Source organism: Bombina bombina, chromosome 2 (assembly GCF_027579735.1).
Source record: "Bombina bombina isolate aBomBom1 chromosome 2, aBomBom1.pri, whole genome shotgun sequence".
NCBI lineage: Eukaryota > Metazoa > Chordata > Amphibia > Anura > Bombinatoridae > Bombina > Bombina bombina.
Window position 1 is genome coordinate 367,450,209 of NC_069500.1, and position 16,275 is coordinate 367,466,483.

Consider the following 16,275-nt stretch of genomic DNA (forward strand, 5'->3'; position numbering starts at 1 on the left):
ACATGTCACATTTTCCACCTGGGACTTTCCGTGGAGGAAGGACTTTCTATGTCAGGGACCTTCTTTAACCAAAAATATTTTCCCTGAAGTTATATACTGGAAGATGGAAGCTTTACTTTGTGCAAGAGTAAATTAGTAATTGGTCATTGAGACTATGATTCAGGCTCGTAAGCCTGTGTCTAGAAAGATTCACCATAAGATATGGCGTAAATATATTTTTTGGTGTGAATCCAAGGGCTACTCATGGAGTAGAGTTTAGGATTCCCAGAATTTTGTCCTTTCTCCAAGAGGGATTTTAGAAGGGTTTATCGGCAAGTTCCCTAAAGGGTCAGATCTCTGCCTTATCCATTTTGTTACACAAATGTCTGGCGGTTGTTTCAGACGTTCAATCCTTTTGTCAGGCTTTGGTTAGAATCATGCCTGTGTTTAAGCCAATTACTCCTCCAGGGAGTCTGAATTTGGTTCTCAAAGTTCTTCAAGGGGTTCAGTTTGAGTCTATGCATTCCTTTGATATTAAGTTGTTATCATGGAAATTTTTATTTCTTGTTGCCATTTCTTCAGCTCGAAGAGTGTCTGAACTTTCGGCATTACAATACAATTCTCCTTACCTTATTTTTCATTCAGATAAGGTAGTTTTGCGTACTATACTAGGGTTACTTCCTATGGTTGTTTCAAGCAGGAACTTTGATCTAGAGATTGTTGTTCCTTTCCTGTGTCCTAATCCTTTTTCTCAAAAGAAACGACTTTTGCACAATTTGGAAGTTGTCCGTGCTCTGAAATTTTACTTACAAGCGACTAAGGACTTTCGTCAGTCATCTTCTTTGTTTGTTGTTTTCTCTGGAAAGTGTAAGGGTCCGAAAGGTACGGCTACCTCTTTCTTTTTGGCTGAAGAGTATCATCCGTTTTGCATATGAGACTGCTGGACAGCAGCCTCCTGAAAGAGTTACGGCTCATTCCATTAGGGCCTCATGGGCATTCAAAAATGAAACTTCTGTGGAACAGATTTGCAAGGCTGCAACTTGGTCTTCTCTTTACATTTTTTCTAAATTTTACAAATTTGATACTTTTGCCTCGGCTGAGGCTGTTTTTGGGAGAAAGGTTCTTCAAGTAGTGGTGTCTTCCGTTTAGGTTCCCTGTCTTGTCCCTCCCTTATCATCCGTGTACTCTAGCTTTGGTATTGTTTCCCACAAGTAAGGATGAAATCCGTGGACTCATCGTGTCTTTAAAAAGAAAAGGAAATTTATGCTTACCTGATAAATTTGTTTCTTTTTAGACACGCCCTGTTCTTTTAAGACAGGTTGTTATTTTTTGTAAACTTCAGACACCTCTGCATCTTGGCTTTTCCTTTCTCTTCCTAACTTTGGTCGAATGACTGGAGTGGGAGGGAGGGGAGGAGCTATATATAGCAGCTCTGCTGTGGTGCTCTTTGCCTCCTCCTGCTGACCAGGAGGTGAATATCCCACAAGTAAGGATGAAATCCGTGGACTCATCGTGTCTACAAAGAAATTTATAAGGTAAGCATAAATTTCCTTTTTTCATAAATAGTGATTACTGCAGCTTCTGATTGGCTGTATAGCTGCATTAGACATAAGTAAAAAAAACAGGGATTGGGGTTAAGGGCTGATACGATAAGTGTGGATATACAAGGGGGGGGGTATTTTTAATTAAAAATAAATTGCTTGACCCCATGGGAACCTCTTTGTTATACTTCTATAATAATCTGCATTATACAAATAGACACTTGCTAGATAATGACTTTTGTGTCCCTTTAGTCTTTGTATTCAAATCCTAAAACCTGACTTAAAGGGACATGAAACCCAAATAGTTTCTTTCATGATTCAGATAGAGCATGTCATTTTAAACAATTTTCTAATTTACATGTATTACCAAATTTTCTTTGTTCCCTTGGTATTATTTATTGAAAAGCAGGGAAGTAATCTTAGGAACATGGAAACATTATATGGCAGCAGTTTTGCTAGAATGTTTGCAAGAGCACTAGATGACAGCACAGTCTCCTGCCATGTACTGCTTCAGACAGCTACCTAGGTATATAAACAAAGAATACCATGGGAACTAAGCAAATTTGATTCATTTGATATTGCTATTAATTTTGTTATTGTTGTTTTTAAGGCATAGGAGATTACATTGTTCGCTGCAGCCAAGCAGTTTCAAAGTTTGAGTCGTTGGTCAACCAAATCCATAAGAATGCAAATGACATTGAATCTAAGCTGGATGCTATTGAGTCTGCAAACTTGTTTAAACTGATGCCCAAGAAGCAGGGTTCAGAGCTTCCAGGTATGATAATTTAGTACTGCAGAAATGTATGAAAATAGGTGGTATCTGACACTGAATAAATTGAACACATGTTCCAAAACGCTAGCAATAAGTGCTGGAGAGGGTGTAATCAAGATGGTACAATGTTTCATATATGGTGGAAATGCAATATTCTATCTACATACAGCGATTAGTGAGGTTATAGGCCTAACACCTACATTTACACCAGAATTTTATTTGTTTAATGTACTTTCGGAAATTATTTGCAAACTCAGATGTAGCATAACCCAGATTATGATAAACGCAGCTAAACAACTAATTCCTAAATTTTGGAAAGTAATGCAAATTCCAACTCTGGAAAAATGTGAAATGCAAATAGAACATATGTTGAGAATGGAGAGATATTGTTATTGTACCACAGGGAAATGTAAACACATATCATGATATCATTTTTCTTTGGGAACAATACAAATATAGAAAGGCAACCTAAAATATACTTTTGTTATTTAATTTCTCTGATTACGATGCCAGTATATACATCTTTATGGTGTAGAGGAATTCCAGGTGTCAATCTACATACTTAGATGTTGGACGGTCATGACAGCAGATTACATACATAGCGCGATTCTAAAATAAATCTAAATCCTTGGGCTTCAATGTTTTTTTCTCTTGTTTTATGTTCATTTAACCCATTATAACCCAGTTTCCCCATTACCCTCCTCTACCCCTACTTATATCATCCTTTCTTGAATGTTGATTAAGGATATGAGCAATACTGGAAAATGATTAGACAGTGTTTCAAATGAATATGACTGGTAAAAATACCAATTATATTATGGTTAATGTTGTACTATTAAGTGGAAAAGAGATATGTTTCGCTGTTCTAGGAAAAAATGACTGCAAAATGGAAGTAAAGCCACACATCAGGAGAGACTTCTTAAAGACAATTTATTATAAGATTGTACAACATTTGTGTTATATGCATCTTTTGAAACACAGTATTGTATGTTCTGTGAATTTGTTCAATAAAGAAATAATAAATATAAATGATTTTGCATTAAAAGGACACTGTACTCGATGATGTCCACAACTGATCCTATTGTATTCATTTTAATTCAAATGCAAATATTGTATACTTTAAATATAATTAGAGTGTACATTTAAGTAACACCACTCTGCTTTAATTGCAATTGCTCTAAATAGATAACGTGCTTGTTTCTGCAGGAGTGAAGGAATTTTTTGAGTACATTGAAAAAGAACGAACTAAGGACGTTGAGATTATGGTTAGGAAATATTCTGCCATTGGACCATTGCTAACCAAAATGGAAGGCCTGGTTGTACATACAAACACTGGAAAAGATCCCAAAATGTCTCAATATTACTCATACTGGGAGCGCAGAATTTATAACTCCTTGACAAAAATGATTATAAAGTAAGATACATTTTTAAAGTAAATGCCTAGATTATAAGTATACTGCATAATGCCTGACAAACATATTTTCTTTCCTACTTGACAAAATTTGCTATATTTTAAACTAATATTCTGTTAGAACATAAGAAACTATTGAAAAGTTTTGTAACTATGTTCCTTAGTTTGCACAAAGGAAACGGAACAAATGCCCAATAACCCAATTGCAAAGTGCCACATTATTACAAATCTGTACATTGTTTAATATATTTTTATGTATTTATTTATTTTTTGCATTGAATTTTTATTTAATCTACCACTGTGTATGTGTGTGTGTGTGTGTATATGTATGTATGTATGTATATATATATATGTGTGTGTGTGTGTATGTATGTATATGTATATATGTGTGTGTGTGTGTGTGTGTGTATGTATGTATATATATATATATATATATATATGTATGTATGTATATGTGAGAGCCAGAGGGGAGATTGGAGTATGGGGTAGTGACACAATTACTCCCGATGAGGAGTTGGTCGCAAGCCTGCCACAGGTGGCATGGAGACCAGTCCCTTAGCCTCCTCCTGTTGGGTCCTCTGCTGTAATGTTCTCTGCGCTGGTTTGGCTATCAACTGGAAGCAGTCATTTCTGCAGCTGGTATGCACAGTAGACTGGGTGCTTGACAAATAAGTATGATTATTTGGCACTCAGATAGCCAACAGGCTATTATCAGTAAATTTTTTTAATGTTACATCATATCCAGGAGACTTAAATAAAGCAGACATTATCACACTAGAATGTATGTGTCATTATTGTCTATGTGGTACTAGATACTAGTAGGGAACAGAAAGGACCTTTGTTTGGTGTGCACTTTATTATGAATTTGTAACACATTTAGGGCTAGATTACAAGTGGAGCGCTAAATTATTGCACGCCCACAAACGGGCAAATTTGCCTGTCTGTGGGCACGCGATAATTAATCAGCCATTACAAGTGGCTTGTTATTGCTACCATGAACTTGCGGTAGCAATTAGCGCTCAGAAAATGTTATAAATGTGCCCCAAACGCCCCCAAAATACAGTCTAGTGTATTAAAAAGAAGGATTGCAGCATCTTTATTTATTTATTTTTTTTAAAGTCTCTAGGCAGTATTTTGGGGCTAACGTTGGCGGGAGTACGGTCTATGGGAACTGTGTGTTCCCAGTAAAATTGCTAAACGGGTTGCAACAGATATCACTGTCTTTTTCAAGGTCATAAAAAATACAGAGCTGCTGTTTTTATGCTCTTGAAAAAGACAGTGATATCTGTTGAAACGCGTTGAGCAATATTTATGGATTAACATTTTGTCAGTAAACTTTGTTTTTATGGAACAGTAGTTTGATGCTTTATTTCTTCAATAAAAATCAGAAGGCTTATTTAACAGTTTTAATTGTGAGTATATTCCTTTTAGTAGCCATCATCACCTGTATGTTCTACACCATTTGTGGACCTTTCTAGTTTAAGGCCAGCTGCGAGGTAAATACTTGGGAGGATACATACTTTTCCCTTGAAGCTGTCAGCGCCGCCATTTCTACACAATACGTTAATACACAGCTAAAAGAAGAAGCTGAGGTCGGCTGCGATTTCTATCCGAAAGGAAGTTATTTTTAATTATAACCTTTTCCTTTTCCAAAATGTACTCCTACTTCTTTTTAAGACTTCCTTCAAGAGGGTTACTTGTTTAAACCAGCTATTGGTATTGCTTGCGTGGCAGCAGCTTTGTCTCTTTGGTGGGATGTTTTATCTAAACAGATTTTATTTGGACCGAGTATAGATGCTATAATTTCTACTGTCTGGAGGTAAAGGGTCTTTTCTCCCTCAGGACAAGAAGTCTAAGGTAAAGCACAGACCTTCTAATTGTTTTCATTTCTTTTTTCAGTCAAGGTATCAAAGGTCATCTTCAGAAAAACAGGATTCTTCCAGACCTTTCTGGAAATCTAATCTTTCCTGGAACAAGGCTAAACAGTCAAAAAGCCTTTTTCCACTTCTAAGGCCGTATGAAGGTGCGGACCTCAAACATATTCTCTTCTGGTAGGGGGTAAATTTTACACTTTTCAGAAGGCCTGGTCTTAGTCTGTTGAGGATCCTTGGGTATTATCAATAGTTTCTCAAAGGTACAGAATAGGTTTCAGATCAAGGCCTCACAGAAGAAGGTTTCTTCTGTCCCTTGTCCCAAAGAACTCTGTGAACGCTTAAGCCTTTTCTCCAACATTGGTGTGTCCGGTCCACGGTGTCATCCATTACTTGTGGGATATTCTCCTCCCCCACAGGGAAAGGCAAGGAGAGCACACAGCAAGAGCTGTCCATATAGTCCCTCCCAGGCTCCGCCCCCCCAGTCATTCTCCTTGCCGCTCTGAACAAGTAGCATCTCCTCGGGGATGGTGAGGAGTTTGTGGTGTTTAGTTGTAGTTTTTTATTCTTCTATCAAGAGTTTGTTATTTTAAAATAGTGCTGGTATGTACTATTTACTCTGAAACAGAAAGAGATGAAGATTTCTGTTTGTGAGAGGAAGATGATTTTAGCAGCAGTTACTAAAATCGATTGCTGTTTCCCACATAGGACTGTTGAGATGAGATAACTTCAGTTGGGGGAAACAGTTAGCAGGCTCTTCTGCTTAAGGTATGACTAGCCATATTTCTAACAAGACTGTGTAATGCTGGAAGGCTGTCATTTCCCCTCATGGGGACCGGTAAGCCATTTTCTTAGTCTCAAACAGAATAAAGGGCTTATTATGGGCTATAAACTGGTAGACACTTTTAGGGGCTAAATCGATTGCTTTATTTAAGGATTATATGCAGTTTGAAGTTGTATTTCACACTTTTATAACATTGGGGAACGTTTTTAGCACCAGGCACTTGTTAAGACACCTTCCCAGTCAGGAAGGGCCTTTCTCTGTAGTAGGCAGAGCCTCATTTTCGTGCCATTATTGCACAGTTACTTTTGAGTACAGTGCATGCAGCTGCATGTGTGAGGGTCTGGAATCCACTAAAAACGTTCCTAGAAGGCTTCATTTGGTATCTTATACCCCCCTGGGATTGGTGAAGTTGCAGCAAAGGCTGTGGCTGGGACTGTAAGGGGGTTAAAATTAAAAACGGCTCCGGTTTCCACATTTTAAGGGTTAACAGCTTGAAAATTGGGGTGCAATACTTTGAATGTATTAAGACACTGTGGTGAAAATTTGGTAAAGATTGGATAATTCCTTCATAGTTTTTCACATATTCAGTAATAAAGTGTGCCCTGTTTAACATTTAAAGAGACAGTAACGGTTTTGTTTTAAAACGGTTTTTGTGCTTTATTAACCAGTTTAAGCCTGTTTAACATGTCTGAACCTTCAGATAGATCATGTTCTGTATGTATGGTAGCCAATGTGGTTCCCCATTCAAATATAGTGTGATAATTGTGCCATTGCGTCCAAACAAAGTAAGGACAGAACTGTCACAAATTGTAAAGTTGCCCAGGATGATTCCTCAGATGAAGGGAGTAGACATAGTTCTACATCATCTCCTTCTGTGTCTATACCAGTTATGCCCGCGCAGGCGACCCCTAGTACTTCTAGCGCGCCAATGCTTGTTACTATGCAGTAATTGACGGCAGTAATGGATAACTCCATAGCTAATATTTTATCCAAAATGCCAGCATTTCAGAGAAAGCGCGATTGCTCTGTTTTAAACACTGTAGAGCAGGAGGGCGCTGATGATAATTTTTCTGTCATACCCTCACACCAATCTGAAGTGGCAGTGAAGGAGGGTTTGTCAGATGGGGAAATTTCTGATACAGGAAGAATTTCTCAGCAGGCAGAACCTGATGTTGTGACATTTAAATTTAAATTAGAGCATCTCCGCGCATTACTTAAGGAGGTACTATCTACTCTGGATGATTGTGACAATCTGGTCAACCCAGAAAAATTGTGCAAGATGGACAGTTCCTTGAGGTCCCGGTGCACCCTGATGCTTTTCCGATACCTAAACGGGTGGCGGACATAGTGAATAAGGAGTGGGAGAAGCCAGGAATACCTTTTGTCCCTCCTCCTATATTTAAGAAATTGTTCCCTATGGTCGACCCCAGGAAGGACACATGGCAAACAGTCCCTAAGGTCGAGGGGGAGTTTTCTACTCTAGCCAAGCGCACGACCATTCCTATTGAGGACAATTGTGCTTTCAAAGATCCTATGGATAAAAAATTGGAGGGTTTGCTTAAAAAGATTTTTGTACAGCAAGGTTACCTCCTTCAACCTATTTCGTGCATTATTCCTGTCACTACAGCGGCGTGGTTCTGGTTCGAGGAACTGGAAAAGTCGCTCAGTAGGGAGACTCCGTATGAGGAAGTCATGGACAGAATTTACGCACTTAAGTTAGCTAATTCCTTTATTTTAGACGCCGCTTTGCAGTTAGCGAGGTTAGCGGCAAAAAATTCAGGGTTTACAATTGTGGCGCGCAGAGCGCTCTGGCTAAAGTCTTGGTCGGCGGATGTATCTTCCAAGACAAAATTGCTTAATACCCCTTTCAAAGGTAAGACCCCTTTTGGGCCAGAATTGAAAGAGATTATTTCAGTCATCACTGGGGGAAAGGGCCATGCCCTCCCACAAGATAAACCTTTCAAGGCTAAGAATAAGTCCAATTTTCGTTCCTTTCGCAATTTCAGGAACGGACCGGCTTCAAACTCGGCAGCCTCTAGACAAGAGGGTAACGCTTCCCAGACTAAACCAGCTTGGAAATCAATGCAAGGCTGGAACAAGGGTAAACAGGCCAAGAAACCTGCTGCTGCTACCAAGACAGCATGAAGAGGTAGCCCCCGATCCGGAACCGGATCTAGTAGGGGGCAGACTCTCTCTCTTTGCTCAGGCTTGGGCAAGAGATGTTCAGGATCCCTGGGCACTAGAAATAGTCTCTCAGGGTTATCTTCTAGAATTCAAGGAACTACCCCCAAGGGGAAGGTTCCACATGTCTCACTTATCTTCAAACCAAGTAAAGAGACAGGCATTCTTACATTGTGTAGAAGACCTGTTAAAGATGGGAGTGATACTCCCAGTTCCAACTGTGGAACAAGGTCAGGGGTTTTACTCAAATCTGTTTGTAGTTCCCAAAAAAAAAAAAAAAAGAGGGAACTTTCAGACCAATTCTGGATTTAAAAATTCTAAACAAATTTCTCAGAGTGCCATCGTTCAAAATGGAAACTATTCGAACAATTTTACCTACAATCCAGGAGGGTCAATTTATGACTACCGTGGATCTAGAGGATGGGTATCTGCATATTCCTATCCACAAAGATCATCATCAGTTCCTAAGGTTCGCCTTTCTGGACAAACATTACCTATTGTGGCTCTCCCATTCGGACTAGCCACTGCTCCAAGGATTTTCACAAAGGTGCTCGGGTCCCTTCTAGCGGTTCTAAGACCCAGGGGCATTGCAGTGGCACCTTACTTGGACGACATCCTAATTCAAGCGTCGTCTCTTTCAAAGACAAAGGCTCACACATTGTTCTAGCCTTTCTCAGATCTCACGGGTGGTAGGTGAACATAGAAAAATGTTCCCCGTCTCCGTCAACAAGAGTCCCTTTCTTGGGAACAATAATAGATTCTTTAGAAATGAAGATTTTCCTGACAGATGTCAGAGAGTCAAAGCTTCTAAACGCTTGTCAAGTTCTTCACTCTGTTCTACGGCCTTCCATAGCTCAGTGCATGGAAGTAGTAGGGTTGATGGTTGCAGCAATGGACATAGTTCCTTTTGCGCGAATTCATCTAAGACCATTACAACTGTGCATGCTCAAACAGTGGAATGGGGATTATACATACTTGTCTCCAGTGATTCAAGTAGATCAGAAGACCAGAGACTCACTCCGTTGGTGGCTGACTCAGGATCACCTGTCCCAGGGAATGAGCTTCCGCAGACCAGAGTGGGTCATTGTCACGACCGACGCCAGTCTATTAGGCTGGGGCGCGGTCTGGGATTCCCTGAAAGCTCAGGGTCTATGGTCTCGGGGAAGAGTCTCTTCTCCCGATAAACATCCTGGAACTGAGAGCGATATTCAATGCTCTCCGGGCTTGGCCTCAAAGGCCAGATTCATAAGATTCCAATCAGACAACATGACAACTGTTGCTTACTTCAACCATCAGGGGGGAACAAGGAGTTCCCTGTCGATGAGAGAGGTGACCAAGATCATCAAATGGGCGGAGGATCACTCCTACCACCTGTCTGCGATCCACATCCCAGGAGTGGAAAACTGGGAGGCGGATTATCTGAGTCGTCAGACCTTTCATCCGGGGGAGTGGGAACTCCACCTGGAGGTGTTTGCCCAGTTGACCCAATTATGGGGCATTCCAGACATGGATCTGATGGTGTCTCGTCAGAACTTCAAGGTTCCTTGCTATGGGTCCAGATCCAGGGATCCCAAGGCGACTCTAGTGGATGCATTAGTGGCGCCTTGGACTTTCAACCTAGCTTATGCGTTTCCACCGTTCCTTCTCATTCCCAGGCTGGTAGCCAGGATCAAACAGGAGAAGGCCTCGGTGATTTTGATAGCTCCTGCGTGGCCACGCAGGACTTGGTATGCAGACCTGGTGAATATGTCATTGGCTCCACCATGGAAGCTACCTTTGAGACAGGATCTTCTAGTACAAGGTCCATTCGAACATCCAAATCTAGTTTCTCTCCAGCTGACTGCTTGGAAATTGAACGCTTGATTTTGTCTAAGCGTGGGTTTTCGGATTCTGTGATAGATACTCTGGTACAAGCCAGAAAACCTGTGACTAGAAAGATTACCATAAAATATGGAAAAGATATATCTGTTGGTGTGAATCCAAGGGATTCTCATGGAGTAAGATTAAAATTCCTAGGATCCTTTCCTTTCTCCAAGAAGATTTGGATAAGGGATTATCAGCGAGTTCTCTAAAAGGACAGATTTCTACTTTATCTGTCTTGTTACACAAACGACTGGCAGCTGTGCCAGATGTTCAAGCTTTTGTTCAGGCTTTGGTCAGGATCAAGCCTATTTACAGACCCTTGACTCCTCCCTGGAGTCTAAATTTGGTTCTTTCAGTTCTTCAAGGGGTTCCGTTTGAACCCTTACATTCCATAGATATCAAGTTGTTATCTTGGAAAGTTCTGTTTTTGGTTGCTATTCTTCTGCTAGAAGAGTTTCTGCATTATCTGCTCTGCAGTGTAATCCGCCCTATCTGGTGTTCCATTCAGATAAGGTTGTTTTGCGTACTAAACCTGGTTTCCTTCCAAAGGTTGTTTCCAACAAGAATATTAACCAGGAAATAGTTGTGCCTTCTTTGTGTCCGAATCCAGTTTCAAAGAAGGAACGCTTGTTACACAATTTAGATGTAGTCCGTGCTTTAAAGTTCTATTTAGAAGCAACAAAGGATTTCAGACAAACGTCTTCTCTGTTTGTAGTTTATTCTGGCAAGAGGAGAGGTCAAAAAAGCTACTGCTACCTCTCTTTCCTTTTGGCTGAAAAGCATCATACGATTGGCTTACGAGACTGCCGGACGGCAGCCTCCTGAACGAATCACAGCTCACTCTACTAGGGCTGTGGCTTCCACATGGGCCTTCAAGAACGAGGCTTCTGTTCATCAGATATGTAAGGCAGCGACCTGGTCTTCTCTGCACACTTTGTCCAAATTCTACAAATTTGATACTTTTGCTTCTTCGGAGGCTATTTTTGGGAGAAAGGTTTTGCAAGCCGTGGTGCCTTCTGTTTAGGTAACCTGATTTGCTCCCTCCCTTCATCCGTGTCCTAAAGCTTTGGTATTGGTTCCCACAAGTAATGGATGACACCGTGGACCGGACACACCAATGTTGGAGAAAACAGAATTTATGCTTACCTGATAAATTACTTTCTCCAACGGTGTGTCCGGTCCACGGCCCGCCCTTGTTTTTTAATCAGGTTTGAAGAATTTCTTTCTCTATACACTACAGTCACCACGGCACACTATAGTTTCTCCTTTTTTTCTCCTAACCGTCGGTCGAATGACTGGGGGGGCGGAGCCTGGGAGGGACTATATGGACAGCTCTTGCTGTGTGCTCTCCTTGCCTTTCCCTGTGGGGGAGGAGAATATCCCACAAGTAATGGATGACACCGTGGACCGGACACACCGTTGGAGAAAGTAATTTATCAGGTAAGCATAAATTCTGTTTTTTCATTGTGTGAAGCATCTAGAACTTCTAGGAATAATAGTTCCAGTTCCAATTCCAGAACAAGCCCCGGAACTTTATTCCAACCTTTTCTTATTCCCAAGTATTAGGGAACTTTAAGGCCGATTCTAGATTTTAAAACTCTAAACAAATTTCTCAGGGTTCTTACCTTCAAAATGGAAACAATCCGAACTATTCTTACCCCTGTTCAACAGGTGCAGTTTATGTCTACAATAGGTTTGAAGGATGCTTACCTTACCTTATCCACAAGGATCATCATCAGTTCATTTGTTTTGCCTTCCAGGACATACATTTTCAGTTTGTTGCTTTTTCTATTTGGTCTGGCTACTGCTCCCAGACTTTTTACAAAAGTTCTGGGAATGCTCTTGTCCATAATACAAGCTCAAAGTGGCTCCTTACCTGGACGATATGTTGGTCTCTTTTATAGCGGTCATTATAGACCCTATATCAGTAAGGATTTCCTTGATAGATCAGAAAGGAACAAAGTTAAAGGGACAGTCAAGTCAAAATTAATTTTTCATGATTCAGATAGGGCATGCGATTTTAAACAACTTTCCAATTGACTTTTATCATTAAATTTGCTTTGTTCCCTTGGTGGTATTTTTGAAAAGCTAAACCTAGCTAGGCTCAAACTGATTTCTAAACCGTTGAAAACCGCCTCCTAGCTCAGAACATTTTGAAAGTTTTTCACAGTTAGACAGTACTAGTTCATGTGTGCCACAATATAGATAACATTGTGCTCACTCCCGTGGAGTTATTTAGGAGTCTGCACTGATTGGCTAAACTGTATGTCTGTCAAAAGCACTGAGATAAGGAGGCAGTCTGCAGAGGCTTAGATACAAGGTAATCAAAGAGGTAAAACATATATTAAAATAACAGTGCTGGTTATGCAAAACTGGGGGATGAGTAATAAAGGGATTATCTATCTTTTTAAACAATAAAAATTCTGGTGTAGACTGTCCCTTTAATGACAACATGTATACGGCTTCATTCTCTGACCAATCCTGCTGTAGCTTTAAGCATGGAAGTTCAGTGTCTAATGATTGCATCATTAGATGCTATTCTGTTTGCTTGGTTTCACATGAGACCTCTACAGTTATGCATGCTACATCAGTGGGGCAAGGACTGCAATCAACTTTCTCAAAGGATCCATTTGGATCCCAGAACAAGGAATTCTAATGATGCTAATGTGGTGAATAGAGAACCAGTTAATCTATCAAGGAGCATCCTTTGTCTGCCCATCCTGGACAATAATCTCTACAAATGCAAATTTCTTGGGTTTGGGTGCAGTTTGGGGGACTAGGAGAGCAGAAGGAGTTTGATCTCCTTTGGAGTCTAGGTTACCAATAAATAGCCTAAAACTCTGTGATATCTTCAGGTCTCTTCAAAACTGGCCTCTCCTAATAGAGGAGTCCATTTTGCATTTTCAGTCAGGTGGCATATATCAATCACCAAGGGGGAACACTCAGTTCCCTAGCAGAAATCAATCTTTGCTCAATATCTGCGATTCATATCCTGGGTTTGACAATTTGGGAAGCAGATTATCTCAGTTGTTTTTCCTTCAATAGTTCTTCTGCCCAGGATGATATCTCAAATCAAACAAGAGCAATCGTCTGTAATTTTGATGGCTCCAGCTTGGCCATGCAGAACTTGGTACGTAGATCTGATTCAGATGTCCAGTTGTCCTTCGTGGCCTCTTCCATTAACACACAACCTTCTATCTCAAGGTCCTTTCTATCATCAAGATCTTGAGTCTCTCAACTCAAAGGTTTGGAGATTGAATGCCTAATTTTGAAACAGAGGCTTTTTGAATTAGGTTATAGAGATCTTAATTCAGGCTAGAAAGCCTGTTACTAGAAAAATATATGATAACATTTGTCAAGTTTTTTTCTTTTCTGGTGTGAAAAGAAAGGCTTTTAATTGGTGTTCTTTTAGGATTCTTCAATTTTTGCAAGAGGGATTGGATAAGGGTTTGTCTGCAAGCTCTTTAAAAGGTCAAATTTCAGCTCTTGTTTGTATTATTCCATAAACAGATTTCAAAACTTTATGACATTTACTTTTTCTCAGGCTTTAGTCAGGTTTAGACCAGTAATAAATCTAATCTGTACTCCATGGAATTTTGCACTCCAAAATGTTTATTGTTTAAAAAGATAGATAATCCCTTTATTACCCATTCCCCAATTTTGCCTACCCAACATGGTTATATTAATACAATTTTATCCTCTGTGATTACCTTGTATCTAAGATTATTTTGACAGCCCCCTGATCACATGGCTATTTATTTATTATTTATTGACTTGCATTTTAGCCAATTAGTGCAGTGTCATTCACAACCCATGGGCGTGAGCACAATGTTATCAATATGGCCCACATGAACTAGCTGTCTCCTGTTGTGACAAGCTAATAAAAAAGCATGTGATAAGAGGCTGTCTGTAGTGGCTTAGAAACAGGCAGAAATGTTGAGGTTTAAATGTTAAAAAGTATATTAATATAACAATGTTGGTTGTGCAAAGCTGGGGAATTGATAGTAAAGGCGTTATCCATCTTTTTAAACAAAAACAATTTTGGTGTCCTTTCCTACCTTTTTCTTTGCTGTTTCTCTTTGCTTGGCTATACATACGACTGGTATATCAGGGAAGTGGAAGGGATGAGGTGGTCTTGAAAGTTTTGGGAATCTTTGCCTCCTCCTAGTGGCCAGGAATTAAATCCCATGCGTAATGGACCATGGACTCTCACCACCATGAAATAAATGAATTTATCAGGGAAGGATCAAAAAAATTATGGAAAAAATTGGAATAAGTCTAAAGTAAAAAAAAAGTATGAATGTGTATCAGCTTAACTTGCCTTGTTTAAGTGTACTCTCCTTGCATAGTCTGCACACATCGATTTTTTTAAAATCTGCCAATAGGATAAAGCTTATTCCAGTGGCTCCACTAGAATGGGCGTTTCATGAGATCAGTGTCTACTTGTCTTGCTGGCATTCTTTCACACAAAGTTGTAGATGTTCAGTATATTTTTTTGCCCCATATTTCTTCAAGATAATCGTATTTTAAAAACTTGGATAGGTGATAAAAACGTATGCTTAATGGATCCTCCAAATACCTGATTGAGGGCTAGATTACAAGTTGAGCTCTATAATTAATCAGCTATTACATGTGGCTGGTTATTGCTACAGTGAGCTTGCGGTAGCAATTAGCTCTTATAAAATTAACCAGAGATCAGATCTCTGGTTAATTTTATAAATATGCCCCAAATGCCTACAAAATACTGTCTAGTGTAGTGTATTAAAAAATTAAGATGACAGCATCTTTATTTTTTAATAATATTACTGTACTAGGCAGTATTTTGGCTTAAAGTTGGTGGGAGTGGGGTGTTAGAAAAAACCCGTCACTGATAAGTGACTTTATATTGCGATCTATGAGGAACTGTGTGTTCCCAGTAAATATAAATGTATTTGCTTATATACATACATATTTATGTGTAACTATTTGTATATACACATATATATATATATATCAGCATATACATATATATTTATATTTGCTGCCATTGCTGCGCGACTTACCCCCTTCTCTGATGCTGAAGTTCTGATGCCATCTCTGACAGCATCAGAATGAGGCTCCAATAGAAACCATTGGAAGTGAGCTCTAGTGAGTGCAGTGCTTCCCAGCGATGCTAATGCAAGGTCTCGTTTGCATTGCTGAAACTTGTAATACCAGCACACATTAGCATGCGCTGGTATTATACAGTAGAGCGCTAATATCGATTTCATCGGTGATATTTAGCATTCCACTTGTAATCTGGCCCTAAGGCTTTTGTGTATTTCACATTTATCATGGTGTCAGGGTGTGGGTGCAGAGTTGATGTCAGAGTTCTTAACACATAAAAGGGACGAGATAACTAGCTTCCCTGAGAGTTTACCTCTTTTAGACATACTAGGGAATTTCTGAAATATGGTGCTGATATATACGTACGGAGGTACTTTTATTACAACTAGGTGAAAACAGACATTAGGCAGGGGTTAAACAGAGTGCAACTTAACTAACGAGTGAAGGCAGTTAAAGGCAGTGACAAGAGCAGTACTGGTAAAGGGATAAGAGGATGATAGACTAAACTGTGGCTGGCAGTTTAAGATACAGCTTGTACAGTTTGTGGCTATCCTGCAGCTGGCACAGGAACTTAAAGGGACAGTCTAGTCAAAATTAAACTTTAAAGTGTCAGTAAACCTAAAAAATAATGTTATATAATTCTGCACATAGTGCAGAATTATATAACATTATATTAGTGTTATCGTTATAAAACCTTATTTCCCCTTCAAATTTTTTTACATTATGACAGGTTTTCAGACCCGCTCTCTGCACTCTTCTGAGCAGGTCTGTTTTTATTACACAGTGCA

The 16,275-nt window shown here is 39.7% G+C and overlaps 1 protein-coding gene across 1 annotated transcript in view; it reads left to right on the forward strand.

Annotated features, from left to right (window-relative positions):
• The window catches only part of DNAH10 (dynein axonemal heavy chain 10), a 540,282-nt gene that overhangs the window by 99,348 nt on the left and 424,659 nt on the right, over window positions 1–16,275 (forward strand). Inside the window, exons 17-18 of the mRNA XM_053699776.1 lie at window positions 2,131–2,295; window positions 3,499–3,706. Coding sequence (XP_053555751.1) covers window positions 2,131–2,295; window positions 3,499–3,706 — 373 coding nt within the window. The remainder of the gene's footprint in view (window positions 1–2,130; window positions 2,296–3,498; window positions 3,707–16,275) is intronic.